This window comes from Colletotrichum gloeosporioides (genome assembly GCF_011800055.1).
Source record: "Colletotrichum gloeosporioides strain Lc1 chromosome Unknown consensus_54, whole genome shotgun sequence".
Classification (NCBI taxonomy): Eukaryota; Fungi; Ascomycota; class Sordariomycetes; order Glomerellales; family Glomerellaceae; genus Colletotrichum; species Colletotrichum gloeosporioides.
In genome coordinates, this window is record NW_025544699.1 from 1,693,051 (window position 1) to 1,720,044 (window position 26,994).

The window sequence follows — 26,994 nt, forward strand, 5'->3', positions numbered from 1 at the left end:
CATTTGAAAAGGGTTCCTAGCAATGCGCATAGCAGATACGACTAGCGGTTGCCGGTGCCACTGTTGAGACTGGCAGTCCAGTGCTGGATGACTTTTGATGTCAACTGAGGACAATTTCGTTGGTAGCGCAACAGTCGCTTCGCAAGCGAAGACGATTCCTTTACTATGGAACTTGAATAGTCGGTTGGGCTAGGAAGAAACTTTTTTTTCAGCTCGACCACAGTGATGGCAGAAGTTGGCATACACGAAGGTTCAAGAGCGCGGTATCATAATCATCCCAGTAGATCTGAAGGCGTCTCAGCATAACATCGTAAAACCCCTTGCGAGGATATATCTTGTTGTCTCTGCCTCATCATTTGGTAGTCTTCCAGACGAAACTTCCCTTGCGAATGCAGCTAACGTAGCTGGTGTGAAACGCGTTTTCTGGTCGTCTTTAAGCCTTTGATGGTTGCGATTCCGTCCCGGGGCGTGGTTGACCTGCGTAACAGGTAATTTAGACTACAGCCAGCAGGTTTTATGGATGCGTTGTCGACTGGAAACAGTAAGCAGACGTGATCGGCCGCATCGTCACGATCTGCCTTCCGTATGCGTACATCAATACCGGATGGTGGATACAGATTGCATTTCTGTGCCTTCCATCCGGCTGAGTCGACTATGGTATGCCTTCGGACTTTACTAGAACCGTTATGGATGCTGATGGGAATACGCCCATAGCACTGGCTGTAATTCGTGGTATTAGTCAATATGCCGTTAGAATCATTACCGACGATGGAACTGTCAGCAGGACAGTCCATATATACGACGAGATTTTGACTCAGAACCAGGTCTGCCGGGCTTTCGAGAAAGCCAACGGGAAGATAAAGGAGTGTCGTTATGTAAGTGAGCCTCCGAACCCTCCTAAAACTCAACTAATTGAACGCGGATTGCAAGATGAACTGGGCATTGAGATAGATATATCTGGCTTGTCAGCTATTGAAAGCACAAACATCTAGCGTGGAGTATCGAGGCCGCCCGCGCAGACTTGCACAAGAAACAACCGCATAACCCTGTAGTTCCGAACTGCGTGAAACCGCAATGAACGTTCATCGGAAAATTCGCGATTGCGAGCGATCATTACCCACGAATGCTACTGTGCTATTTTGATTGAAATCACGTAACAACGACGATAATTGAACTCGTGAACATAGCGTTCACAATTGCCAGTACGCACCGTTAATCTCATCAGTTGGGAGAAGTCGAGGAAGCTACGTCATTTGATCTGATAAGATGCGATAAATATGCCCCTATTGAGCATCTGACCTGTCTGAACCTGGGAACACAGCCCTGTCCATTTTCAGGTTCCGTCCCTGGATTGAAAACTTCCTTCATTTATATTGTGGGGACGCTAGGAACTTGTCCAGCCGATCGACCGGGACCTAGCCTCTAGGGGCGCAATACTCAGCTCCCCTGCAAAAACAAATGACAACCTACGGATCGCCGCACGCATTCGGAGACCCCCATGGCGACATTTATCACAAGTCGGAACGTTCAGAGCATCAAGTCAACGAAGCTCTTCACAAAATATCATGTATAAGCTCGGTCTCCGAGAAATACCACGCTCAATAAGATCCAGCATGCGAGATGATCTTTACCGCGTCGTTGGTGTCTGCCGCTCCATGTTGCAGTGAGATTGACTATGTGCTCAGACGGGGTTCGCCAAAAGTTAAGGATTTAACATTAAAGCCGCATGCAACGGGAGGACGGTGGCCAGCATTGGTCTCGGCCCTGTGCAGAATTCTACGAGATCCCTGAAATCCCTCAACCGGGCCGATAGCCCCACTGCCGTCCCGGTGGCCCTTCCGGCGCTATCGCGGCGGAAGCTGACAACCGCGCGCGAGAGCGTTTGCACGACCGGGGACAAGGTATTTGAACCTCCTGCATGGGTATTGAACTGCTGAACTGTTGGCTGAAATGTTCATCCCATTGTGTCAGCCAAGTTGAGGGGCGTTTCGGGGATAGTCCTAGGTTGTCGTTCCTCCCCGATGCCGTCAGGTTCCGAGATAAAGTCGAAACCAACCCGGATGCTTTGGCCCATACTCTAGTGGTTTGTAGCCGTGGGAACGTAGACGTTGAATTTCTTCGGTAGTATTCTCTAGGCCATTTGCCCACTTATTGCATTGAGGCAGTCGGAATTATAACAGTCGCAGTAATCATTACATCTAGGGTCATTCCTAAGATCCCATCGAGATAGATAACCTGGAAATTGGTGAACATCAGCTACTCGAGTAGCCAGTACTACTAGATATTGACTTGGATTTCCCAAGAGGAAACAGGGCTTGGACGATAACTTCCTTCCTGATATGGAAATTAATGGTCGTGAGCGCTGTCTCAGCGCCCGCCGTAAAAAGGACAGCCAGGGGCGCCGAGTCGTATTCAGACGAACTCCGATGTTGTCTCTTGAACGTCCCTGCAGGGCAGAAGTGCCTCCCACGTGTATAACTGAGACAATATGATAAGGCACCATCCGCGTATCTAGTCTGAATAATGCATTAGTGACCGTCCGAAGAAGCCGAGCATGGAGTTGTGGAGTTGGGTTGCCCTGATCATGTCGGCAATCTTTTGCTAAGCATTTCAAAGACCCACTTGTAAGGAAAAACAACAGTGGATCCCAAATTCTTGTTTCTCGCCGCTGCCGTTATGTGGGCGAATGTTCAAGGAAAAAAAAAAACGCTGACTCGCGAGAGGCTCGTTTTCGCCATTGCAGAGTCGCATCAGCACAAAAAAGAAGAAAAAATAGGGAGATTTCGTCATATCTTCACAGAACATCATACGTCACTCGGAGTTCGCGTAGCGGCCCCCTTGTTTATCTACCAAGACCACACTTGAGGTTTGGCTGGTTCCGGGAGTCTGGACTTAGACAGCTCTGCGGATTTACGCGCGAGCGCCGAGATCCAGAAAATGCCCACCAGTCGGTGGAGAGAGCGGATCAACTCAGCTACAGCGACCTGGATGGAAATTTGGAAGACTTTCTAAGCATGACATAAGTTGATTCTACCGCGCGGTGAACATGGGACCCAGCTAGCCAGCCGTTGAGCCAGGCGGGAGCTAGATATAAACTCAAGGGATCGTCACCACGTGTCGTTTCTATTCCCACCTCAGCATCGCACCGCATCCGACTTCAACTTTCAACATGCTGCGCTCCATTGTCTCCCTCCCGCTTCTTGCGGCCACCGCGCTCGCCTACCCTGCTGCATCATCTCAGCGCTTCGACTATGTCATTATCGGTGGTGGTACCAGCGGTCTGGTCGTTGCCAACCGTCTTTCCGAGTTGAAGAATGTCACCGTCGCTGTCATTGAGGCTGGTGACTCTGTCTACGATAACGTCAACGTTACCAGCCCCTCTGGCTACGGATTGGCCTTCGGCACCGACATCGACTACGCCTACCAGACTACTGCTCAGAAGTATGGCGGCAACAAGACCCAGACCCTCCGTGCCGGCAAAGCTCTCGGCGGTACCAGCACCATCAATGGCATGGCTTACACCCGTGCTCAGGATGTTCAGATCGACATCTGGGAGCGTCTTGGCAACGACGGCTGGAACTGGAACAACCTCCTCAAGTACTACAAGAAGTCCGAGACTCTCCAGCCCCCCACCACTGTCCAGGCTGACGATGGCGTCACCTACATCCCTGAGCAGCATGGTACCTCTGGTCCTCTCAAGGTCGGCTGGAAGTCCGGCGGTGTTGAGAAGTCGTTCGTCGACGTCTTGAACCAGACCTACAATGCCGTCGGCGTCCCTGCCCTGAAGGACATTGCTGGCGGAGACATGGTCGGCTGGAACATCTACCCCGCCACTCTCGACACTGCTCTCCAGGTTCGCGACGATGCTGCCCGCGCGTACTACTTCCCCTACCAGAACCGCACCAACTTCCGCGTCTTCTTGAACACCGAGGCTCAGAAGCTCGTCTGGGCTGAGGGAGCTGAGGCTACCGCCTCCGGAGTTCTCGTCAAGGACAAGACCGGTGCTACCCACACCGTCTATGCCAACAAGGAGGTCATTCTCTCTGCTGGCTCTCTCAGATCTCCTCTCCTCCTGGAGCAGTCTGGTGTTGGAAACCCCGAGATTCTGAAGGCCGCCGGCATCCAGACCAAGGTCAACCTCCCCACCGTCGGCGAGAACCTCCAGGACCAGATGAACAACGGCCTCGCCCAGACCAGCTCCAAGAACTTCACCGGTGTCACCACCTTCGTTGCCTATCCCAACGTCGACGACGTCTTCGCGAACCAGACCGCTTCTCTCGCCGCCAACATCAAGACCCAGCTCTCCCAGTGGGCCGCCCAGGTCTCCGAGTACACCAACGGCGTCGTCACCAAGGAGCAGCTCGACAAGTTCTTCGATATTCAGTACGACCTCATCTTCACCGACAAGGTCCCCCTCGCTGAGATCCTCATCACCCCTGCTGGTTCTTCCTTCTCCACCGAGTACTGGGCCCTCCTACCCTTCGCTCGCGGCAACATCCACGTTACCGGCGCCAACTCCTCTACTGCCAAGATCAACCCCAACTACTTCATGATGGACTGGGATATGACCGAGCAGATCGGCACTGCCAAGTTCATCCGCCAGCTGTACAAGACTGCTCCTCTGAGCCAGTACTTCGCCAGCGAGACCAAGCCTGGTTTGGCCACCATCGCCGAGGACGCCTCTGACGATGTTTGGTCCAAGTGGATCCTTGAGAACTGTAAGTTTGCCCAACTACCTGACAATTTGAACATGTGTGCTAACCATCATAAACACAGACCGCTCCAACTTCCACCCCGTCGGTACCACTGCCATGATGTCCGAGGAGCTGGGCGGTGTTGTCGATGCCAACCTCAAGGTCTACGGCACCAGCAACGTCCGCGTCGTCGATGCCGGTGTCCTTCCTTTCCAGGTTTGTGGTCACCTTGTGTCCACTCTCTATGCCATTGCCGAGAAGGCTTCGGACATCATCAAGGCTTCGGCCTAGACGATCTTCTTTGATCCCATGACAAGATTTCTCGTTTTGTTCAAGTTTTATAGATCTCTGCTTTCATCACATAGACATACCCAAGGGTTGGAACATGGGAGCGATAACTGGATAGAATCCCTTTCGATGTACATATAGACGAGGTTTTACATACATCAGAACCTCACAAAGTAAACACTACTTTATGCAAGCTAGCCGAACGTCAGCTCGACTGATCATGAAATATCACGAACGAAGTTGATGCCCTGTGTTTCGATGAACCAAGAAGCGATGAAGAAGCTTCATCGCCTGTATAAATTACAACGCCCCCATGAGCCCGCTACAATTAGGCCATCATATCACACTGCCTTAGAGGCTGCTAGAGGATGACAATATGCATGCATGCGCTGCCTAAAATGGAATTTAGTGGATGCGGTTTTCGTTGCTGATTGGCCAAAACAGTCAACGACTCCGCGCGTCAGTCCCAGGGATGGACCCCATGATGCCCTCAGTTGATTTTGAAATACTCAAACCCAATGATGATAATTACAGAAAGCCACAATCAAACATGAAAACATGAAAACAAAATCGCCGCGTATACTTGAACATCTCTCCAATATCAGGTACGTACCCCGAAATAGCTGCCTGGAGTAGCTGCCTAGATCAGGTGACCGATGGCCACTCACAGTGCAGTCGGCTTACGTCTCACCATCACCTGAACCTTCTGAGGCTCTGCCATGAAGAAATCTTATAAAAGCCTGACTTGCTTCTGCGATGAATCTACAACTCACTTAAAACTCTTCAATCCTTCGGGGTCGTCATTCAGCTCATACCCACATTAGTCGGTCAGTAGTGTCGTACTATGTCGGCTTCGACCTCCCCATCCGAAAAGGCTGGTGCTGCCGACTTCAGGCATCAAGTCACCCAGTCTTTCGAGGCAGATGCACAGAATCTGGCAACAGAAACGGACAAAATCGACCAGCTGGTCTCCATCCAGAGCTTTGCCCTCAAGTTCATCAAGGATGCCGCTCGTCAAGCTTCCGAATATGAAGAAGGGCTGAATAGTCTCTGGCACATGTTCTGTATTACTGCTCAGAATCTTCAGCCGGAAGACTCATTCCAGGATAGCCTTGTCTTCCTTCTGCTATGGACCAAAGAGTACGACTCTCTTTACAGACAACTTCATCCAAATGAGGTTGCTAATGGATCTTGGGAAGAGTATGGCTTTGCTAGGGAATTGCAATCATCTTGGGAACGGCTCTCGACGCACAAAAATGTTTCCAAAATGTGCAACTTGGCGATGTTTTCGGCCAAGTGCTTTGCGATTGGAGTGAGCGACGATATTGAGCGAACTGCTCAATGGGTTATGCGGAACGCTCTCGAGACTGAAGAAGATACCGATAGCTTGGTCTACCTTCCTTCTGCCGCCATTCTGGTGCAAAATTGTGCCTTCAAGCTGTTCTCTTTGCGGTTGATGAGATTGCAGGGAACACATTCTCCGGAGGAGGATGGCCCAGCCTCGGCCCAGAAAGCGGGCATACACGAGGTTAGATTTTCTCAGTCGAGATGGCTCTACTGGCGGCGTCGGTTCCAAGAGATTGGCCGCCATCATGACCCGATCGTGGCCGCACAGGCTAAAAAAGGTTTCATGGCCATGATATCGTGTGGGCGGCTGTTGGATCTATCCGTCCTTGGCGAACTCAGATTCGAAAAGCACCTTCAACAGGCCATGTGGGAGGAGCTCAAGAGAAGCGGCAAAGATAGCGTGGATGGAGATGAGATCAACATCAATCTTGATTGGGTTGATGTCGACGCTGAGTACGAGCCACAACAAGACTAGTAGCACTATTCCTGATGTGTGTACATGTAGACGTTGATGTTAGACCAACTGAGCAACCCTCTTCATGACTCCCCTTTCCATTTCATTTGCAGACGCATAGTCATTCTTCCACACAAGAGCTTAGCACTCAAACCCTTCCGGATCGTTGATGTTGCTGCACCTATATCCTGTCGCGGGAGCCGGTGGGTCAACACTGATGTTGGTGAAGTTCATGTTCTCGATTCGGACATCGTCACATCCACCATGAGCCCGACTGCATTGAAGGTAGGCGACGCGGCTTCCCTGGAGTGAGCCACGGAAGTTGGTGAAGCTGATGTTGGAGATTTCAAACAAAGATGAGCTGCAATTTCCCTGTTGCTCGTTGTAGGTGATGCATTGCATTACGTAGATGGGAGCCTCTTCCGCGTCGTAGATGGTCACATTATCCCAGCCTAAAAGGGTAAGAGATTAGCTTCACACTCTTGGTAACAGACTTCATGAACGAAGGCGAAGTTCGATGGCCTTTGTTTTGTTTTGCATTAACTTACTGAGATTCTTAGCATCTGAGTTGGAGTCAGCGCAATCCCAATCCGATATGGTCTGAAGGCATGACTTACATCCTAAACCAGCACCCCCGCCGTTTGGTGGATATCCAAGCTGCTCACCAGTCCACGTCTTGATGCGACCAGCATAGCGAGATCCATGGGCCAACACGTTCCTCACCGTGACATTCTCGATGATCTCAAAATGGCCCGCATACTGCCCAATGCTGCCAATTGCCACGCCCTGGCCATCGTGGAATTCGACGTCTTCTATCAGAATGTTTGTCGAGTTGGCCTTGGTCGCAATGCAGTCATCGCCATTCTTGACTGTCCAGCGACGGAAGTGGATGTTGTCCGAGAACATAGTATTAGCACCGTCGGTATTGCGGGCAGGGTTCCTGTTGGAACTTGTGTTGTTGACGTAAATATCTTGAAGGAGAACGCGTGCGGACCGCGTGATTGTGACCGTCCTACACCGAGAGATCGCTCAGAGTTGGATCACTGATGGATGGGAGAATAAACTTAGCGGACGAGAAATGTTTGCGACATACCACATTTGAGCTTGGACAAACCGAAGACCCTCGAAGACGGAATCTTCTGCTCCGTCAAGCAAGAGAGCATGAGGTCGGTCTACTTCGGGTTAGATGACTGCTTTGTGGGCAACACCTTGGCGAGGATCACTTGCTAGGATAGTTCGACTCTCCCTTGACCAAGTCATACCAAGTCTGGCCGTTACCATCAAATGTGCCATAGCCAAAGCCGTTGACGTCGAGATGCTTTCCACCCAGAACCCAGGCTGTCGTCTGGTTTTGGTAACCGATGGGGAGAGAATTCTCTAGCCAATACGTCGTGTTCTTGCTCCACTGAATCCCGAGTCAATCACATGAGGTACACAGATGATAGAACGCGGCGCTGATAGCACATCACTTACCAAGAGGGTCCCTTTGATATCGATCTTGACGTTGTTGAGATCAGTAGTCTTCATGACCTGACCAATGTGGTACGTGACGTTCTCAAAGACAATGTGTCCGTCAGTCTTGCACTTATCGAATGCGGCCAAGATGGCGGGCGTGTCATCAGATCCGTCACCGTTGGCGGGTACCACACATTGTGTGGACTTTGCCAGTCGTCGGTTGAGACCTTTGACTGGACCCAGGTCCGTAAGAGCATTGGCTAAGCCAGATGCAACTGCTGCGATTCCAACAAGTCTGTGAAAGAGCATGATGAGATGGTTTGAATATGAGGCGAGTTGATTTTAGTTACGATGGCAAACTTCTTTTGCATCCGTGGACATGACTATCGACTTATAGATGTCCTGCATTCCTGCCCAAATACGTCAAGTCAGTAAGACTGGACTATCAGCATCTAGTCTCGCGCTCATGCGCTTTCACTAAAGCCAGTGCAAGATAATCACTCCCCTTCATCCGTGTACTGCAACGCTACCTACGTTCAAAGCCTCAGTAGGGTATGTAAACCAAGAAAGACCCACGAATCATATAACGCAGTATGGCAATAAGCAATGCTTAGCCATCATAGATGCACTTAATCCGCATTCATAAAGCTACGAAGGACTACAAAACAACCTCATCGCGTTATCAAAGAGCGACTCGGTCAAAAGGAGAAGCAATCAAATTCGATCTCTGGCCTGTCCCAAATGGAGCTTGACACAGCCAGCTTTGATCAACCTTTAAGGCTTGGCTAAGTGGTACGGCAAGTTATCTGAATTCTCAATTGAAGCACGATTCCGACTAAGATACGGAAATGCGTGGTTATGCGTCACTCAAACATGGAGATTGTCATCATTCTGTAGAGAGTTGACGGACATTAATCCGTCGACAGATGTAAGATGGTTCGCGGAATAATTTCAACCTAGAGTGTCCGGACTAGACAATGCATCGGAGATTGGATCAAGAAACAGCGATCAAGTACTAAAAAGAGTTTCCTCGTCCAGCTTTGCACCGAGTCCTGTTTTCTCTCATCCAGGATTGATCAAGTTTACCCGCGAAATCTCACCCCCACGGAAGGACTTGTAGGTACAGTCGTGGGGTTATGCGGGGGAGCAGGGTTTAGAACTTTCTATCATAGGCATGTTTAGGCAAGTTCTGAAGATGGCATCTTGTCTTGGCGTATGCAAGTCTGTCCACAATGGTTAGCGCCGTCAAAAGCATTGATAATTACGAAGAAAACCGACCAACCAACCCGAAACCGAGCAAATCGATGCCAAGAATGATTGAGGATCATCATGATGACCGAGTCGCTTGGCGTAAAAGATCTCCTTCCTTTGCGCCGAACTTCGGTCAAAGATCAATGTTGAACACCGAGAAGAGGCTAAACATGGCATTGGAAAATAATCACTGATTCCGGATGAAGATGCACATCATAAAAGAAAATGTAATCCCGACGATACTCAAGCATAAGCCGACTGGGTCTCGATGCATCAAGCCGGTTGTGGGCACTGGCGATTATCCCTCCATATTAAGCTTCAATCATCATCACACTACCCTGCCTCTTGACAAAACGTCACCATGTTCCTCCAACGTTTCTTGCACATTCTCTGGCTCGCCACAGCGGTGACAGCGAAGTGGATCGTTCCGGGAGCTCGATGGCATGACACAGATGGAAACATCTTCAACGCTCACGCCGGCGGCCTTGCTGTCGACCAAGAGACTGGCAGGTTCTACTGGTTTGGAGAGTACAAAATCGAAGGGCAAGTCGAGGGCGGTGGTGTTTCCGTGTACAGCTCTGACGACTTGGCGACGTGGACTTCGCATGGCCTCGCGCTTGGTAAATATTGCACCTCTCTCCTATTGGAAATTACAACCAAATGCTAATATTTCGTATAGCACCAGTGGATGATCATCCCTACGTCTCCTCGCACAACCGAATTCAACGCCCAAAGGTCATATTCAGCAAAGAGACTGGCCAGTATCACGTAAGAGAAGAAACTAGCTCTTGAGAGAGCCAACATCCAGCTTAACAGACCCACTGACAAGCTGACACTTGCAGATGTGGTGGCATGTCGACGACTCCAAGTACAGCCTACTGCTTCAAGGGCTCGCTACCTCCGACAGTATCGCCGGACCGTACACCTTCCAGAAAGCGATCTCGCCCCTGGGCAACTGGTCGCAAGACTTTGGGGCGTTCACGGACTACAAGACGGGAGAGTCGTATGCTCTTTATTCGAACGGCGACCGCCCCGAAGGACGTGATGTGTATGTTAGCAAGTTCAACAGGAACCTGACAGATGTCGAAGAAGTCACCTTTCGGTTTGACAAGTATGATTTTGAGGCGCCGACGATCCTGCAGACTGAGAAGAGTTACTTTACACTGATGAGTCACAAGACGGGATATCGCCCGAATAGTGAGTGTTCTCCAGCTTGAGAACACTGTCCCAAGTCCACCTGGGAAGGCCCAGATGAACTGACTTATGATTAGATGTGGTGGCAATGCGCGCTGACAAGCTAGAAGGACCCTGGTCTCAGCCGTTCTTCGTGGCACCGGCGTACACCCGGACATTCAGCACCCAATCTGGGTTCTCTTGGAGAATCAAGGGGTCCAAGGCGACTACATATTTGTACATGGCTGATCAATGGGACATGCTGTCGCTTTGGGAAAGCCGCAATGTGTGGCTTCCGATTGAAATCGACGAGAAATCAGGAAGTCTCAAGGTTGTATGGCATGACGTCTACGACCTTGATGTGTGGGTCGAAGAAAATCGCGACGTGATTCTAAACTTAGCTGACGATTCAATGCAGGAAGACCGGTGTTTGGAAACCAGTTCGTGGAAAGACGTACACCTCCAGATACGCAAAAACTACTGGATTTGCACATCTGCAAGAAGCTGTGAGTTGAGTGCCATACCCACAAGCTAGAGACGCTGCCGAGCACCGCTGACGGATGATACGCAGACACTTGGTAGCCACAATGTCATAGCCACTGGTATATATGGCAACGACAGCACCATCACCTTCGAAGTCGAGGGACAAGGCCGAGATCAATGGGTGTCTTTCTATCACCAGAGTAAGCCCACCATGTAATCACATGATAGTCATCGCTAATGCATGTAGATACCGATGACATGGGCTTCGGTGATCAGCCATTCGGTCAACCGGATCGCATTAATGGGACATGGCAACTCCGCCGCATCAGCAGTGTCGTGGTCAATGGGGATAATAGCTCCGTGCATACGCTGTATCAGAAGGATACCCACAAAGGCATCATTCTGTCAACCCCTCTCTTACTTCCTCTGCAGAGGGGCAAAAACACGATTACGGTTGGTGGCCTTTTCAACGGCTTCGATTACAAAGGCGCCGATCTCGATCGGATCGTCGTCTATCCTCCCGAGGAAATATGGCAGAAGCGATCGTTCCTTGATGCGCTAAATGTTTGGCAATAAGATTGTTCTGTATAAGCTGCCTCAAATGGCGGCTACTTTTGCTGGCCTTGATGAGGCTAGTTGTCATTAGATCTAGTATGTAAAACGCTCAGCTATGTCATGGTCTCATTCCTTGATAATCTTCCTCGGGTCCCAGTTGGCATCGACATCATCCAAAAGATTGAGCGATTTGAGCGCCTCAGCCCCCAAAATCTTCTCCAAACTGACCAACTTAAAGCTGGCTTCAGTGCTCGTGCTCCCGTTGGGGAACTGGTTCGCGTCGTCATGCACGACGACAAGGCCGTGGGGGAAGTCTTTGTTCAGGTGGGTGCCGATAGCAGTGATGCCGTCAGTGTTGGAAACCGCGTCAACCTGTCCGTCGGCGGACTTCGTGATCGTGAAAGTTGTGACGTATTCGTGGGGAGCAGCGCGGCGGTAGACGTTGTACGAGCTCACGCCTTGGTTAGAAACCAGGACATAGCCCTGGTCTTTCGTAACGCCGTAGACGAGCGTGACGCCCTCGACGTCAGCGTAGGTGTGTCCGTCGCCTACGTACGCAATGCGCAGTCCGGGCTCCGTGGAGTCGGGCTCGGCGTCATATCGCCAGAGGGCTGAAGGCTCTTCGCCGAGGAAGATCCAGCCGTTCTCCTCGTCTGTGACGCAGCCTTCGACTTGGCCTCCCGAGCCGCCCTGGAAGTCGCGGACGAGAGCGGTCTGCAGCGTGCCGTTGGGGGTGGAGGTCAGCTCGTACTGGAGGTAGCGGGCGGACTTCTCGTTGACGAATAGATACTGCTTTCCGGTCTTGGGGGAGCGGTAGACGCATGAGCCGTAGACTTTGTAGTCTTCGACGACGGGTTGGACGCCACCAGCGATGTTCTTGAGAGTGCCGTTCGATGTCATTTCGAAGAGGCTGACGCGGATGTGAGTTGGTGGCACATGATCAAGAGTGGAAGAACAACTTACCAGAGGGTATCGTCGTCACGGCAAGCGGCGAACGCGAGATCAACAGTGCGGTTGCCGGCTTGGAAGTTGTAGATCATGTCTACATTGTTGGGCTCGGCAGCGTAGATTGTCTGCAGCAGCTTGCCGGTCAGATCGAAGACGCCCAGTCCCGCCCCCTGAGTCGACTTGGTTGTGGTGATGATGCGGGACTTGTCAGCTCCCTCAGGAGAGATCCAGATGGCAGGGTCATCTCCATCAGCACCATTCTGGTCCGTTTCGTACGAGGGCTGCACAAGGAGGAAAGAGCAGTGAAGTCCGCCCCAGCCGTCCTGGCATTTGCACTGGTTAGGACCGACGCATTCGCCGCGTCCAGAGCAGTTGTCTGTGCATTGGAAAGCGTCGCACTTGTCACCAGTGAATCCAGCAAAGCACGCGCAGCCAAGGGCGTTCTCCTCGCAGTAGCCGTTACCGGAGCACGCGTCACAAATCTTGGAGCGAGTCCGGCATCCCACTTGAGTGCGTGGGTCGTACTCCTTGTTTACCGAGATTCCAAGCTCAGTGAGGGCTCCATCCAGAGACGTCAGACCAAATCCAGCGACGTCGTCGGCCTCAATGGCGAACGCGAGGGCACCGCTGGGGTACTTAGAGGTCGCGCCCTGGTAAATGCTGAGACCCTGGACCTCAATGTCCTCCAAACCGGTCAATTTGATGGTTCCGAGGAGCTTGAAGGGGTACTCGTAGACGGCTACTGCGTTCTCCTGGGCGACAAAGAGGTATTCCTGGCCGGTAGAATTAGAGGCAGAAGACGTGTAGACTGCGACGCCGGTGACGTCTTCTTCCGCCTCGCCGATCTTGGTGACTTCGGGGTTGGTGGTCGACTCGGCGAGGTCGAACACATAAACGTCCTTGTCGTCGTCGGCGGAAAGAATCATCTTGGACTGCGAATGGGACACGGCGCAGCCGGAGAACTCGGTGGGCATTGTGATGTTTCGGATCTGGGAGGCTTAGCAAGAGATGCGAAAATCGGAGTCGTTGGCAAGCTAACCTCGATGAGCTCAACGTCAGTCTTTCCCTTTCTCACGAGATACTCGACGGCCTTGCCCTTCCCAAACAGGAAGATGTAGTCGTTCAGACTCTTGCTTCGCCACGAGCACAGCGCGGACCAATCGCCAAGGAGAGTGGTCTGGGCTGATTCAATCTCGGTGAATGAGGGCACTTCAAAGACGTGGATGACGGAATCAGGCATCGCTATCGTGATTGCGAGGTCCTTGTTGTCAGTGACGTTGTAGACCGTGGTGACGAGCTTCGTTCGGCCAGTGACAAGAGTCTTTACCTCCGCCAGAGGCGAGTCGCTGTTCAGATCCCAGGTATGGAAGCCGCCAGTGGCCGCACCGCCGTCGTTTCCGAGCAGCAGCGGATTAGACTCGGAGTAGTAGACATTGGTCCAGTCCGCCTCGAGCTCGCCACCAGTCAGAGCTGTGACGTTGAGCTCGAGGTCGACGGCGGTAGCTAACCAAGGCTGCGCCGCAAGGGCGACAATGGCCGTGGCCACGGAAAGATACTTTAGCGCCATGGCGATGGAGTCAAGTCGAAGCAACGCGACTTGGCATGGGAGAACCGGCAAGCACAGAGCCCGCCAGAGGGAGAGGAGGAACAGTCCATTTATCATGTCGCCTCATGCTCACGCGCAGCGCAGCGGCCCGCGGCTGGAGGGATCCAACGGTAGCAACGCCCCACGCCACAGCTCCGGGATCGCAGCAGCAGACAGGCACAGTGGCAGGTTCAGCTTCCTACCATGCACGCCAATAAAGCCTAAACCATGACGGTTACCGAATTCTTCTCGTCCCAAGCACTCGTTCTGCAGCGCCAGAGTGATAAAAAGGGCGCGTCAGTGGGAGAAAAGTGATGGTGGCACCAGAAAGTGAGGTGAAACGCGTGGAGGAAACGGAAAACACAATTGGTGGACGGCTGTTGGACGAGCGAAATGGAGCTTCCACTTTTGGAGTCGTCCGTCTTGGCAGTGGCACGTGTTGTTGACCGGGGTGAAGTCATGGGCCTGATTTTCTGGCGCAGCGGGCGAATGGGGGATTCTTGTCGACGCTGATGAAAGTCAATTGTGATGGATCCATCGCATCTTTGGCTCTCGGCTCTGCAAGACTGCAACTCTCTTTCTACTTTAAATTATGCGGTGACATCGGGAGGCTCCCGACGCAGACAAGGTGTGTGGAAGTAGTCATTAACTTGGCTCTCTCGCAATTATGTAATGGAATTGGATCGCCCGATTGCAACCGATTTCCGAGACCTTTTCTGAGTTGCGCATTGATCTCGTCGCGGATTCTCAAGTTGATATCATCGTTCCCTTTTCAAACATCATCTCACCTGTCGACATCTTTACTGCCAGGATTGTCTGCCGACGGGTGGCTTCCTTGTGCGGCTTAATCATTCAGCTTCTCAAGCTTTCCGATCAGGACACGGGTGATTGAAATGTACAAGATCTCCGAAGATTCCTTTCGGCAAAGTTCTACCTCCGGACAGTCCCGCTAGGACAGCGGCCGCGCGGCATCGGCGCCTGCTCGGTTAGCGGACCCCACAACCCGGTAAGTATGGGTCCCGGGGCCGGGCATGCTATCACAGGTATCAAAGGGGCGCACACATCACTAGGTAAGAACGAATGAGGGAAAAGGGATTGAAGGATAAGAATGTGCGCTTCCACCGCGGCTTGTATGTTCAATGGCTGTCTATAGGTATCTCTAATATCATACAAAAAGGAAAAGTTGACACGGCTAGCCGATCCGTGCATCAGGCCCGCGCCCTAAAAATCACACTTTAAGAAGGGGGAGCACCGGTGCCGGAGGGGGGAGCGCCGGACATGGTACCGTTGCCGGTGCCGTTGCCGCCGCCACCACCGCCACCGCCGACAGTGTAGCCGGTAGAGTGGCCACCGTCCTCGCCGAGGTAGGCAGCGACGCCGTAGTAGTCATCGGTCTGGTAGTCGGCAGAGGCGTTGATGCCAATCTGGATCCAGGCGAAGAGACCGTCAGAGACATCCTCGCCGAGGTAGACGAACTGGGGGAAGGGGTCGTAGGACTCGTCGGCCTGGAGGATGGACCACATGTCTTCGGCATTGGTGGTGACCTCGACGGTGTTGGTGTTGTAGGGAGCAAGCTCCTCGATAGTCTCGCGCAGAGACTCGGGCCAGAAGAGCTGGCCGATGTGGGCGACGGGAGCATCCCAGACGGAGATGGTGCCGTTGGGCATCAGAGTCGCGTTGGTGTGCGACAACAAGTGGGTGTGGACGGCACGGCCCTCGTAGTGGCCGGGGAAGATGGTCTCGAACTGGACGACACCGTCGTGGTCGGAGAGCTGGATACCACGGAGGAAGGTGGTGTTCAGGCCGGCCTGGCCGGACTCGACGCCGGAGTAAACACCGGTGGCGTTGCAGTTCCAGATGTCGACGGCGACCTGGGGGACGGGGTCGCAGGTGTTGACGTCGACGTACTGGACCTCGAGGAAGACGGGGACACCGTCGCAGAACTCGGACTCGATGACGTTGGAGCGCATGTACTCGCCGACGACGTAGTAGGGGCCGCCGGTGATCTCAGGGGAGAGGACGCAGGAGGTGTTGGCGCTGAAGACGTCCTCGATGGAGGAGAAGATGCCGTTGGTGGACTGGCCGGTCATGTTGTGGTTGATGGCCTCCCAGGCGTTGAGCTGGTCGAGGTCGCGGCGGTACTTCTTGGAGGCTTTTGGTGATGTCAGCTTTCAAGCTCGGTGAGACTGGGGGCAGAAGAGGCGGCTTACGGGTAGTGAGGCCCTTCTTGGCGCGGATCTCCTTGACCTTCTGGGCGCGGCGCTCAACGGCGCGGGCCTGGCGCTTCTGGGCACCAGCAGAGTTGGAGCAAGAAGCCAGGGAGCGCTGGCCGATGTTGGCAACACCGTCACGGAGGGCGATGTCGCGCTTCATCTTGTGGTGGTCGTGCTTCTCGCCGGGGTGGGCGGAGACGAGGCCGGCGATGGCAAGGCCAGCGGCCGAGAGGGCGGTGATGCGGACCATTGTGTGTCAGGAAGAACTGTTGGTATCAAGACAATGAGCGAATGTCGAAAACGATTGTGTTGGTGTTCTTGCTGTTGTTGAAGCGAATGTTGCTGCGGTGGTTGCGGCTGGTGAGGAAAAAAAGTCCGAGATGATCGACTTCCTCGCCGGTCTTTATACAAACGTCGATCTTCATCGTCCTCTATCTCTCGACGCCGCGTACGTGATGTGGACTGGAGAGGGGCTCGTCGCCTTCGTCCGATCCCCAGCCTGGGACCTGGACCCAAAGCATGGGAGAGCCCTCGTCATCCCACCCTTTCCGCCAGTCCACACTTGCTATTTTCGATCGTTTCCGTCCAATGTCTACGGCGGTTGGACCGCGTCGTCTGAAGATCCCGTCCAACCAGCGCGGCGCAAAAGGTCATCCACAACCCGTTGGCAGTCGTGGCACTCACAGGGGTTCGCAGGTCCTGAGCCTCAGTTACACGACTTTGTTCTCCGCCGGGCGCATTTTCGAGTCAATGCGTCCCCACAGCGGTTGTCCTTAACTCAGCCTCAACGGCATACGGAGTGCTACGCCAAGCAGACCACGGGCACTCAAGCATTCCAAGGAAGGAAAGAGGATGGTTCTAAAGCGGAACCCGGGGTCGATCCGGGGTGGAGCAGCCCGCGGAACGAACTCCTGGTCGACCTCCCACTTCCCGAAGACTTGTGGAAACCGACGTTGGCAAAAGCTTCTCGTTAGGGGGCACCCGATGACGAGGCAGTGCCCACATCGCGGGTGGCGCCGCTGTGCGTTTACGCAGCTTCAATGAGATTGGACCAAATTTTGCTGACAATTCACCCTATCGAGGGGTAGAGGGGCCTGTTTACTCCCTTCCAACCCAGGTTCCCTCGGTCTGTGGGAGGGCTTTCGAAAGGGGCGGGTAATGTGCGCAACCGCGGCTCGAAGGACCTTTTGGCAGTATGAATGGAAATTTGGGTAGTGAAAGAAATTTCTGAACCGCCAGCCTGATGCGGTCGTGCAAATTTGGATCGACCGGAAAGTCTTCTCCCTGGGTAAACGCATGCGCTCGTAACTAACCCCAAAGGAAACCATACTACGACTTCATGATTAATACTTCGACTTCGTCTGAAAAGGCAAAGAAACAACGGTGACACTCGAGAGCTATGATCCTGCTCTGCGCAATAGAGTTCGTCTGGTGTCTGCGCTCCCGCAACCTAGGAAACATGAATCGGCCGGGGAACGTCCGGGATGCCCGACATAGAGTTGAAAAACACCCGACCGGCCGGGGATCCCTAAATTTCGGGGGCGAGGACCGGGCCAGTCTTGGTGCGCCCAATCAATCCAGCGAAATGCCATTGGCTGCTACGGACTAGCCTCACCCACCCCGAGGAGTCGAGGCCTTTGGGCGGGAGGTCTCTGAGTCGTCACCCGACGCGTGTCGCTATGGGCAGAATGCTCTATTTCCGGCCGACGAGGCTCCCTTTCTTTCCACAGCGTCACCGCCCGCTAGTCACATAGAGCACAGCGGAATTTTATGTGGCTAGCAGTTGGTCACATTTGCCGACGTTATCACGTCCGGAGGGATGGGTGCGTCTCGTCGGGTTTGTTGCCGTGCCGAGAGATTTTGAGCGCTTTTTTCTTTTCTCTCTATCCTTTCTGTATTCGTAGATTAGATCCATCCTGTGATTACTACACAGTCTATGCCGTGGTCAGCCAGCCATCACTTTACAGTCCAATCCAACGTGTTTCAGTCCTACGCGTCCCATGGACTTTGGTGATTTGGTGAAATTTTCAGCCCATTTCATGCAGGGACAGCATCGCCAAGACTTGCTTCCCGGAGCGTTGCATCATGACCATCGGTTTTCCCGCCTTCTGCAGCGGCGAGCCTTCACGAATGGGTACAGGAACAAGCCTTAGCCAAGATCTCCCAGTTTTTTAGGGCAGCCCGTCTTGCCCATCGCCTCTACTGTAGTCTTTTGCCGGTGACTCGGCACCTATCAGGGTTGCAAGATTTCAAAGCCGTCTCTATTTCTGTTGTCAAAGCCCCCTCCTGGTCCTTGTTATGGTTGTTGAGTGAGATCCCGATCATCCTAGAACGTTGCGACTGGGGTTCGTCTGCTCACTGCCCGCACTCCCGCTCTCCGAGCCATTGCGAGTCCACGGCCCCAATTATTCGAGGGCTGCGCCCGGCTTTTTGACGACTGCGGAATCGTTCAAGGATGAGCAGTCCGCACGCAGGTATCCCCGTTCATCCAATTTAGTTATCACGAGACGAGTTCAACTTGATATGGAAACCGTCCGTCACCTTCCTGAAATGAGAAAGAAATACAGCGAATGTTCACGCGTTTAAAGAGGAATGCAACCTTCCTCTTCTCAAGCTCCTTTGACCACCCGTCGCGGAGTCCCAAGACCTGGAGCAGTTCGGTTTCTCTTCGCATGTAATACATCAAAGACATTCTTTTTGGCGGCCATGATTCATCAAGTCTGGTTTACTGCTTCTAGGGGGCCTGAAGTATGCCAGGATGATAAGCATTCAGTTAGATTATTCGCAAGCAATGCATGAAACGGTCTGCTCTTTGCGTCAGCTGTCGTGACATTCTCATCCGCATTGCTTTGCGGGAGCTTGTGAGAGAGCACACAAAGACATGATGAGAGAATTCTCACAAGGGCATATTGGGATCAATGTGATTTGGATGACTTGACTCGGGTGTTTCCCTGTTTCTGTTACGGGTGCTTTTGATTCTGTTGTGTTGTTTTGACCCACAGGATGGATGGAGAAAATGTGCACCCATGACCACCAGGTAAACGTGACGTCAATATTAGACTTCACGCAGAATATCTGCATTGGCGCGCGGCTCCCGCGTCTCCCGCGAACGCGTGTTGTTAAGGTTATGTGGTGGAGCTCATAGTTTTAGCTAGGATTGAGTTGCGGATGTTGCCTTTGAAACTTCAAAATGTGCCGAATGCCGTCTGTACGGCATGCCGATTATCCGTAGAGGGGACGAAGGCGTGTCGAACGCTAATCCATGGCTCTACTATGTTCTAGAACTGGTGCAATTTGCAGGTAAATTGCGAATTGGTATTGTCCCGATTTGTTATACAGCATTGCGCACGAGTCGCATTTCCATTTCACTGACCAAGGTACATACTTGAGATAGTGGCTAGTGAGGTTACAGGATGAGTGAAGCATGCCTCAGAAGCGACCATCTACTTGGACCCTAGAGATCGAAGCATCTTTTCGCAAATTACCAATTGAGCATATAGCGCTCTGCGTACGGAATAGTCCTTGTCCAGGCGAGATGCCTCGATAGTCTCAACGGAACCATCGCCTCCATCCTCTTCAACTGCGCCGTCGCTGGCAATGCGGCAGCAGGAACCCGGCTAGCTGGTGTAACCAAGTTCCGATGTAGCCCTCAGGAGGGTCGCAGCAGTGCAGGCCGCGGCTCTGGCTGTCCTTGTTGAGATAGTAGATGCGAGATCCCGTGCACATGCAGACGGTAGAAACGCAGAAAGTGGGCGAGGCGCTGTCAGAAACACAATCAGTCAGTAAAGCATGCTATAGAAGAGACACTCAGGAGGTCTTACAAGTAGTAGTAACCGCTAGAAATCTGACGAGCTTCGAGAGGGTGATCTTCAGACCGCATGGCGACGGAGACATCATCCCGCCATGGATGTGACAGAAATCGAGGCGAACGCCGCAACGGCAAGTGTGAGGAGAGAGAACTCCATCTTCAAAATGTGAGTTGTTGTGCTTCTGATCTCTGGTCCCTGTGTGGTGAAAATGAGTTCTTTCAAGTTGATGGTTGTGACTGCTGGACTTGAATACTTCTTCCAAATGTTTTCAACCGTAATACGTTGGGACTCCCTGTACTTTAACCACCAAGGATTCTTCCTCAGATGTTCATACATACTGTTCATACTCGGCCAGAAACCGACGCTTGTTCCTGGCGTCATGTTCTTGCGTACCTCATGAGAATTTCAACCGGACTTAGCAATGTTGTATGTTCGAAATCGAATTATCAAACAATTGTACTAGGTATGTACGCTTTGCTCCTCAAATCTCTAATCAGTGGTGTGGAAACATTCAGTAAGAGACGACAAAAGCTCAAACAGTCTAATCTTCCAAAGGCTTTCCTGAGGCTCGTATAGAGGGCGATGACTGCCCAGCATTCAAATCCTTTTATTGAATTGCAGGTTTACCTGCCACCTTGAGAACTTGAAGCAAGCAAGAGAGTGGGATGACTACCAAACTTTCTATGACAGCATTGCTCTGGCTCCATTGCTGACCGGCTGGCAATAGGAAGCAACGTTAGTTTCTAATGCCAAGAACGCCTGACTGATAATAGGTGGCTGTTTCTACTGATACGTATAAGCATGTCAGCATCTGCATGTATGGTTCCTCGATTCTTACGGCTTGAATGCATCAATGTAACGTCAGCGACTTGTGCCAAGGTTGGCTACTAAAACCTAATCCCATCAACCCTTTCACATCTTACAAAGATAGTTGTGACCTTCCTCGGTTTTGGTTTTCGAGTTGAATAATTTCAACGAATCTTCTATATTTGGGCTCACTTGAGGGTGTGACACGTGGTAGCAAGATTTCCCCCAATCTAGTCTCGACCGAAAGTCTTGTAACCTAAAGTCTCCCGCGAATAAGTATGAACTTTGTTGGCAAGTCCCAATTTGGAAGGAACCTAAGTTGCTGTGCCCCTCGAAACCCAAATGTCCATGGATCTATGACCAATGTCAGCTCGAGGTAGTATTTCGAAGAGCTACGATCGATGGGGCCAACCAATGATCATCAGCCATTGGTTGGCGACTGCACTAACTTCTCCATAGAATGGGGGTTGCCTGGAGAGCATTCACTAAATGAGATATCACATAAACTTTCGACTGATAGTCCATATGTGAGTTACGTGCAAGAAACGGACGTAAGCAAATGCCAAGTCCGTTTGCAACCGATCTTCGCAATTCCTAATGAGTTGATCAGTTGTCTGCAGTGTATACCTCCTGCAAGTTGGGATTGATGATGTCAGTTGATGTGTTGGCCCTGATGTACCACGCAGACCTTATAATAATAATCACGACGATTGGTCCGAGGCACAACTCGATCAGTGTGAAGATGGTATGACCTTTCCACCAACGTTATGTCGGATTTAAACCGGTATCGCGGGGCTCAACGCAGTCGAGGCTCGGTTAAAACTTGGAGATGGAGCACATGGCATAGAAGTCCCTTCTAACACTTTCCGTGGATCGGACCCAGTGACATCGGACTTGATAGCTCCACAAACCGGCGAGTCTGTCCACTCGGCCGTGCGAAGTCGGTGCCGCGTCGGCGCCGAAAACCAACATCGAACTCCTGTTTCACTGTCATAGCTCGTGACAACCTACCTGCAACGCTCTCGTCAGCTTCTCAAGAGCCCATGTCATGGTTCACCAATTTCAACTTGATCGCCTGACTGCAAATGTCTTTGCGTTATTGGCAGTTTGTGCCGCGCAGACATGGATGTCTCTTGCCACGGGGAAGTTATGCAGACTTAAAGCACGGACGCTTGAACATTTCCGCGTTCACGCACATGGTGCGTATCAATGCATATTATTGTGGCCTGAGAAAGATGCAGTTAGACGTGTCGGGGTCGCGACAACTCCTCGCTTCCAAAAGCACGAACCTATCAACGCCAATGTTTTCAAGCAAGGGTAGCATCGTCCGGTTCATCATGACGTTTGAACTCCGTGCCCCGTATAGCCTTTTTTTTTTGGGGAGGGGCTGCTCTTAGCCGGCTTGGAAGCCAGGTTCATGAAATCTCGCATTCGAGCGACGTTCTCGCGCCCAATCATCACACGAAGATTACCGCTCAGTCAGGCCTTACAGATTGCTCCACTGCTCCGCAAGTTCTAAACCCAAACGTTCAGAACTGCCGACTGCACAACGGCTGCAACGCGGCATGGATGTGCCGCAATCTGCGATCTCAAGTGGGACGGAATGGGCCGGACGCGGGCCAAGCCGGACGAGTTATGCAAGGAATTGTGCAAATCGCGGGGTCCGGAGGCGCGATGACAGCCGGATTATGCGCGGACTTCGCGTGATACCCACAGAGATGCAACCGTGCCCTGCAGTTGTGTCTCGAAGATCGTCGTTTCATAGGGGCTTCGGCTGAAGAGTCCTGGACCGAATCCCGCTCTCTTCTTGAATTAAAGAGACTTCAGTCCAGTCTTCAGTGGTAAAGATACCTCTACAGCTTCATCTTCCCAAGTGTGACTGAGTTTGGCATAGTTTTTGGAGCATTTTGACGCATCAACCGAATATGGCAACTCATCTTCTCGATGACAGAGCTCGGCTCTTCAGTCTTCACAACGTCGCGTGGGGGCTTTTGCTAGCGACTTGTCTAGTGCGTCAACCCCTTTTCTTCGAAGTCGGATTCCAGCTGCGTTGATTTCTAACACCGCGAACAGGGCCTGGTCACTCTTGTTTCGGTCCTCACTTACAATGTGTTCTTCCATCCCCTGCGAAAATACCCTGGGCCAAAGTGGTGGGCCGCGACTCGTCTTCCGTATACCCGGGCATACCTCTCTGGTCAAATGCACAAGAAAATCTTCGAGCTTCATCAAGAGTATGGCCCAATCGTGCGAGTCGCCCCGAACGAGCTTGCCTACAACCACCCCGACGCATGGAAGGACTTGCATGGTAACCTCAAGAACGGAACTGGCGATCACGGCAGGGATGAAGTCTTCATGCGCGATAACAGGCAAAGCATTATTGGCGGTAACCGCGAAGATCACTCCCGATACCGACGAGCGCTCTCCCATGGCTTCTCAGCTCAGTCGATGTTCGACCAAGAATCCATCATCAAGAAGTATGTGGACTTGCTGTTCCAGCGGCTGCATGAGAACTGTGCTGGAGGATCTAAGCCGCTGGATATGGTTGCGTGGTACAACTGGACGACATTCGACGTGATTGGAGACCTAGCATTCGGCGAACCCTTCGGTTGTTTGGACAACAGCGACTACCATCCCTGGGTCAAAATTCTGTTCGCTGGCGTCAAGGAGGGGGCCTTTAAGTTCAACATCCGACGTTATCCTCTTATCGAGAACCTTTTAATGAAGTTCATACCCGCGAGCATCAGGAACAAGAGAGAGCAGCACATACAACTCACACGCGAGAAGGTCATGAAGAGACTTGCCACCCAAACGGAGCGCCCGGACTTTATGGACTCCATGACGCGGAAGAAGGGTCCCATGGTAGGTGATTTTGCAATTATATCTGGGCTTCCTCGCTAATGCTTCACAGGAGCTGCAGTTTGAAGAGCTACGTGCAAACTCCTCAACTCTGATCGTCGCGGGATCCGAGACTACTGCGACTGCGCTGTCGGCCATCACGTACTACCTCACCACACATACAAGTGCTTTGGAGAAGCTCAACAACGAGGTCCGGTCGGCCTTTGCCACTGAAAACGACATCAACATGGTTAGCGTGCAGAAGCTTCAGTACATGCAGGCTATCATCAACGAAAGCCTCCGCATGTACCCACCTGTTCCAACGGGCATCATGCGCAGGGTATCCGAGGGTGATGGCCTTTTCTTAGGACAGCACGTGCCAAAAGGAGTAAGTTGCACTTCAGACACAGGCTACAGCTTGATCGCACGACTAATGAAGCCTAGAGCCTTGTCCAGGTTTGGCACTGGCCTGTTTTCCACAACCCCGACCATTTCACCTTGCCCGACTCCTTTATTCCCGAGCGCTGGCTCGACGATCCGCGATTCTCCGGTGACAGGAAGGAGGCGTTCCAACCGTTTTCTGTTGGTCCAAGGAACTGTATCGGAAGAAAGTGAGTTCGCCCCTGGGCTATCTCCTGGTACGACGTGAAATTCACTGACCACAAAACAGCTTGGCATATGCGGAGATGCGTTTGATTGTTGCCAGAATGGTCTGGAACTTTGACATGAGAATTGCGGAGGATAGCAAGGGCTGGGATGACAGGAGCCAGGCGTTCCTGCTCTGGGAGAAGGGACCTGTTAACTGCTACATTACACCTAGGAAGGTTGAGTAACTTGTACTATCTGTTTCACATGAAACCAGGTTGATCCATACCCAAGATTCATTGCAAGAATAGAAATAGCCTTGTTGTATCGATGATTGTGTACGTGGGGCAGACTATTAGGCATCCAAATTCTTAAGCATCCGCAACCTTGACACCAACGCCAGCTCCGACAACAACTCTGCTCAGCTGCTTGCTCCTCTGGACGGGTTTCGGATCGTTGAATATCTCCTCAAGCTCTTCCAAAGATCTTCCTTTGGTTTCAACGGTAACGAAGTACATCAGTACCAGATGGACGAAATGAAGAACCAGAAAAATGGTGTATGTCTTCCATCCAATGTCCTTGAGAGCAATCGGCGTCGCGTAGAGGTTGATGAAACTTGCGATACCTGACACAAATTTATCTGCTGCGATTCCTTTAGCCCGTATGTCGGTGCTAAGAATTTCTGCTGGATAAAGAGCCTGAAGTGGTGTCCATGTGAACGACATGACAATTCCATACAGAAATATCATGGCGATGAATGCGTATCCTGATGCCGTGTCTATGTGACCACCGGAAAGAGCCGCGAGAACGTTGATAGGGATGTACACCAAACCGGAGAGAAAGACGCCCCAGAGCAGTAAGGGTCGGCGACCGGCTTTATCAACAAAGAATGCGCCAACTATCCCGCCGCAGAACGAGAACACCGTGTTTAAAGCATTCATCAGGAGCTGCTGGGAGGATGATGTGATGCCGACGGTTTCCAGAATGGCTGTTAGGTATGCATTAGTTGGAGTTTCTCTAAACCGGGACGAACTGACTCATGTTGACATACATGGAAGAAAATAGCTTATGACAGCACCGCCAGTGAACTGACTGAAGACGGTGATCAGAACAAGAATCCACATGCGATACCGGTTGGCGCGGTTCTTGACGAGAATCTTGTAATCCCACCATCTCCCACGAGTCAGCTCTGCCTCGGCCTCCAAGGAGAACTTGATTTTCTCGCATTCAAGCCTAACGACAGCAGAGTCTGGGCTGCCATTCCCGTGGTACTTAGTAAGGACAGACTTAGCGACATCATCCTTTTGCTTAGCGAAGAGCCAACGCGGGCTCTCTGGGATGAACTAAACCGTAGCTGACATGATCGCCGCCGGGACGACCTGTACGATGTATGGCACGCGCCATGACATGTCGCCGGGGATGTTTGCGGTGCCATAACACGTCCAAGTAGCAGCTGGTGGTATTGCATTAAAGTCGGAAGAGCAGTAGCGTGCACCAGCGGCGACTTACTCAAAGAGCCAATGTACCAGCCCAAGACGTTGTAGAGACCGCCGGCCAGACCTCGCCACGTGGGGTACGCCATCTCGACGATGTATGTTGGTGCAGCAATCGTGCACATGGGGACGCCGAAGCCGACGATGAACCTACCGCCTATGAACGCGGAAAGAGTTTGGCTCGTTGCTTGAACGACAGAGCCGATGATGATGAATGCTGAGCCAACCGCCATCCCGTATTTTCGACCGAAAGTGTCAATAACTCCGGCCGAGAAGATGCTTCCGCAAATTTGACCAGCAGTGTAGATAGCCATGACGAAACCAATCGTAGGTCCAGTTCTGCCAACGTCGTAGTATTCGTGAAACTGGTCCATAGCATTGATGGAGCTCATAACAGAGCCGTCGTATCCGTTCATGCAGCCATCTGACGAGCAAGAAGTAAGCCATCATATTCCCAAGAATCGTGTACGATCATTGACTTACTCAGTGTGACGAATAGGATGATCACGCAGAGGGTGACTTGCGATCGGGAACGGTAGTTCGGTTTGTCTTTGGCGACAGCGTCAGTTAGCTCAACTGAGCGGACCTTGACTTCTTTGACGACCATATTGTCCAGCGGAATGTTCTCAGCAGCCTCTGAATAAGGCTGACGCGCCGCAGCAGAAATCTCAGGAGGGGGTGTTCCAGGAGCCATGACGATGGGTGAAGACAACCTTGTATTGGGCACAGAAGTTGGTGAATGGAAGAAATCGCGTTATCTTTGTATCACACGGGTCGCGGAGAAATGATGGGTAGACTGGTGTGAACACCATCCCACATGAAAAAAGGACAATCACATATTAGGGATTCATGACGGACTTGGTCTCCAATTGAGTATCCTGCGAGACTATCGACGTAAGCAGTCTAGATGCGGGGATGGTCAGATCCTTCCCCAGATACCTTTCCAGACTCCTGGGACAGGTCAAATTTAAGCAGTTTGGGCTCAGATATCCTGCTTGTGTGGCCGTGGTAGTGAGTCG

General features: G+C 52.0%; 10 protein-coding genes across 10 annotated transcripts; 5 read left to right on the top strand and 5 right to left on the bottom strand.

The window, feature by feature from the left end:
* Positions 1–225: 225 nt before the first annotated feature.
* GCG54_00004967 (uncharacterized protein) lies at positions 226–445 on the top strand (the record flags this gene model as incomplete). The annotated part of the gene is made up of 2 exons (XM_045405003.1): positions 226–250; positions 282–445. 2 exons carry the CDS (start codon positions 226–228, stop codon positions 443–445), a joined length of 189 nt encoding a protein of 62 aa, XP_045262946.1.
* Positions 446–3,169: 2,724 nt separating this feature from the next.
* Positions 3,170–4,985, top strand: GCG54_00004968 (Glucose oxidase; the record flags this gene model as incomplete). Its single annotated transcript, XM_045405004.1, has 2 exons — positions 3,170–4,718; positions 4,777–4,985. 2 exons carry the CDS (start codon positions 3,170–3,172, stop codon positions 4,983–4,985), a joined length of 1,758 nt encoding a protein of 585 aa, XP_045262947.1.
* An 841-nt stretch (positions 4,986–5,826) lies between these two features.
* GCG54_00004969 (uncharacterized protein) lies at positions 5,827–6,804 on the top strand (the record flags this gene model as incomplete). The annotated part of the gene is made up of 1 exon (XM_045405005.1): positions 5,827–6,804. One exon carries the CDS (start codon positions 5,827–5,829, stop codon positions 6,802–6,804), a length of 978 nt encoding a protein of 325 aa, XP_045262948.1.
* A 120-nt stretch (positions 6,805–6,924) lies between these two features.
* On the bottom strand, positions 6,925–8,547 carry GCG54_00004970 (Alpha-L-rhamnosidase rgxB; the record flags this gene model as incomplete). The annotated part of the gene is made up of 5 exons (XM_045405006.1): positions 6,925–7,235; positions 7,332–7,346; positions 7,401–7,795; positions 8,046–8,188; positions 8,257–8,547. The coding sequence occupies 5 exons, from the start codon at positions 8,545–8,547 to the stop codon at positions 6,925–6,927; spliced, it is 1,155 nt and encodes a 384-aa protein (XP_045262949.1).
* Positions 8,548–9,850: 1,303 nt separating this feature from the next.
* Positions 9,851–11,721, top strand: GCG54_00004971 (uncharacterized protein; the record flags this gene model as incomplete). The annotated part of the gene is made up of 7 exons (XM_045405007.1): positions 9,851–10,109; positions 10,169–10,257; positions 10,332–10,686; positions 10,761–11,025; positions 11,081–11,168; positions 11,234–11,345; positions 11,393–11,721. The coding sequence occupies 7 exons, from the start codon at positions 9,851–9,853 to the stop codon at positions 11,719–11,721; spliced, it is 1,497 nt and encodes a 498-aa protein (XP_045262950.1).
* Positions 11,722–11,826: 105 nt separating this feature from the next.
* GCG54_00004972 (uncharacterized protein) lies at positions 11,827–14,311 on the bottom strand (the record flags this gene model as incomplete). The annotated part of the gene is made up of 3 exons (XM_045405008.1): positions 11,827–12,610; positions 12,664–13,637; positions 13,688–14,311. 3 exons carry the CDS (start codon positions 14,309–14,311, stop codon positions 11,827–11,829), a joined length of 2,382 nt encoding a protein of 793 aa, XP_045262951.1.
* A 1,157-nt stretch (positions 14,312–15,468) lies between these two features.
* GCG54_00004973 (uncharacterized protein) lies at positions 15,469–16,696 on the bottom strand (the record flags this gene model as incomplete). The annotated part of the gene is made up of 2 exons (XM_045405009.1): positions 15,469–16,385; positions 16,444–16,696. 2 exons carry the CDS (start codon positions 16,694–16,696, stop codon positions 15,469–15,471), a joined length of 1,170 nt encoding a protein of 389 aa, XP_045262952.1.
* Positions 16,697–20,022: 3,326 nt separating this feature from the next.
* GCG54_00004974 (uncharacterized protein) lies at positions 20,023–20,326 on the bottom strand (the record flags this gene model as incomplete). The annotated part of the gene is made up of 2 exons (XM_045405010.1): positions 20,023–20,206; positions 20,268–20,326. 2 exons carry the CDS (start codon positions 20,324–20,326, stop codon positions 20,023–20,025), a joined length of 243 nt encoding a protein of 80 aa, XP_045262953.1.
* A 2,661-nt stretch (positions 20,327–22,987) lies between these two features.
* Positions 22,988–24,730, top strand: GCG54_00004975 (Isotrichodermin C-15 hydroxylase; the record flags this gene model as incomplete). The annotated part of the gene is made up of 5 exons (XM_045405011.1): positions 22,988–23,071; positions 23,136–23,921; positions 23,971–24,285; positions 24,342–24,508; positions 24,568–24,730. The coding sequence occupies 5 exons, from the start codon at positions 22,988–22,990 to the stop codon at positions 24,728–24,730; spliced, it is 1,515 nt and encodes a 504-aa protein (XP_045262954.1).
* A 123-nt stretch (positions 24,731–24,853) lies between these two features.
* On the bottom strand, positions 24,854–26,669 carry GCG54_00004976 (Lactose permease; the record flags this gene model as incomplete). The annotated part of the gene is made up of 4 exons (XM_045405012.1): positions 24,854–25,470; positions 25,534–25,815; positions 25,992–26,399; positions 26,459–26,669. 4 exons carry the CDS (start codon positions 26,667–26,669, stop codon positions 24,854–24,856), a joined length of 1,518 nt encoding a protein of 505 aa, XP_045262955.1.
* Positions 26,670–26,994: the final 325 nt, after the last annotated feature.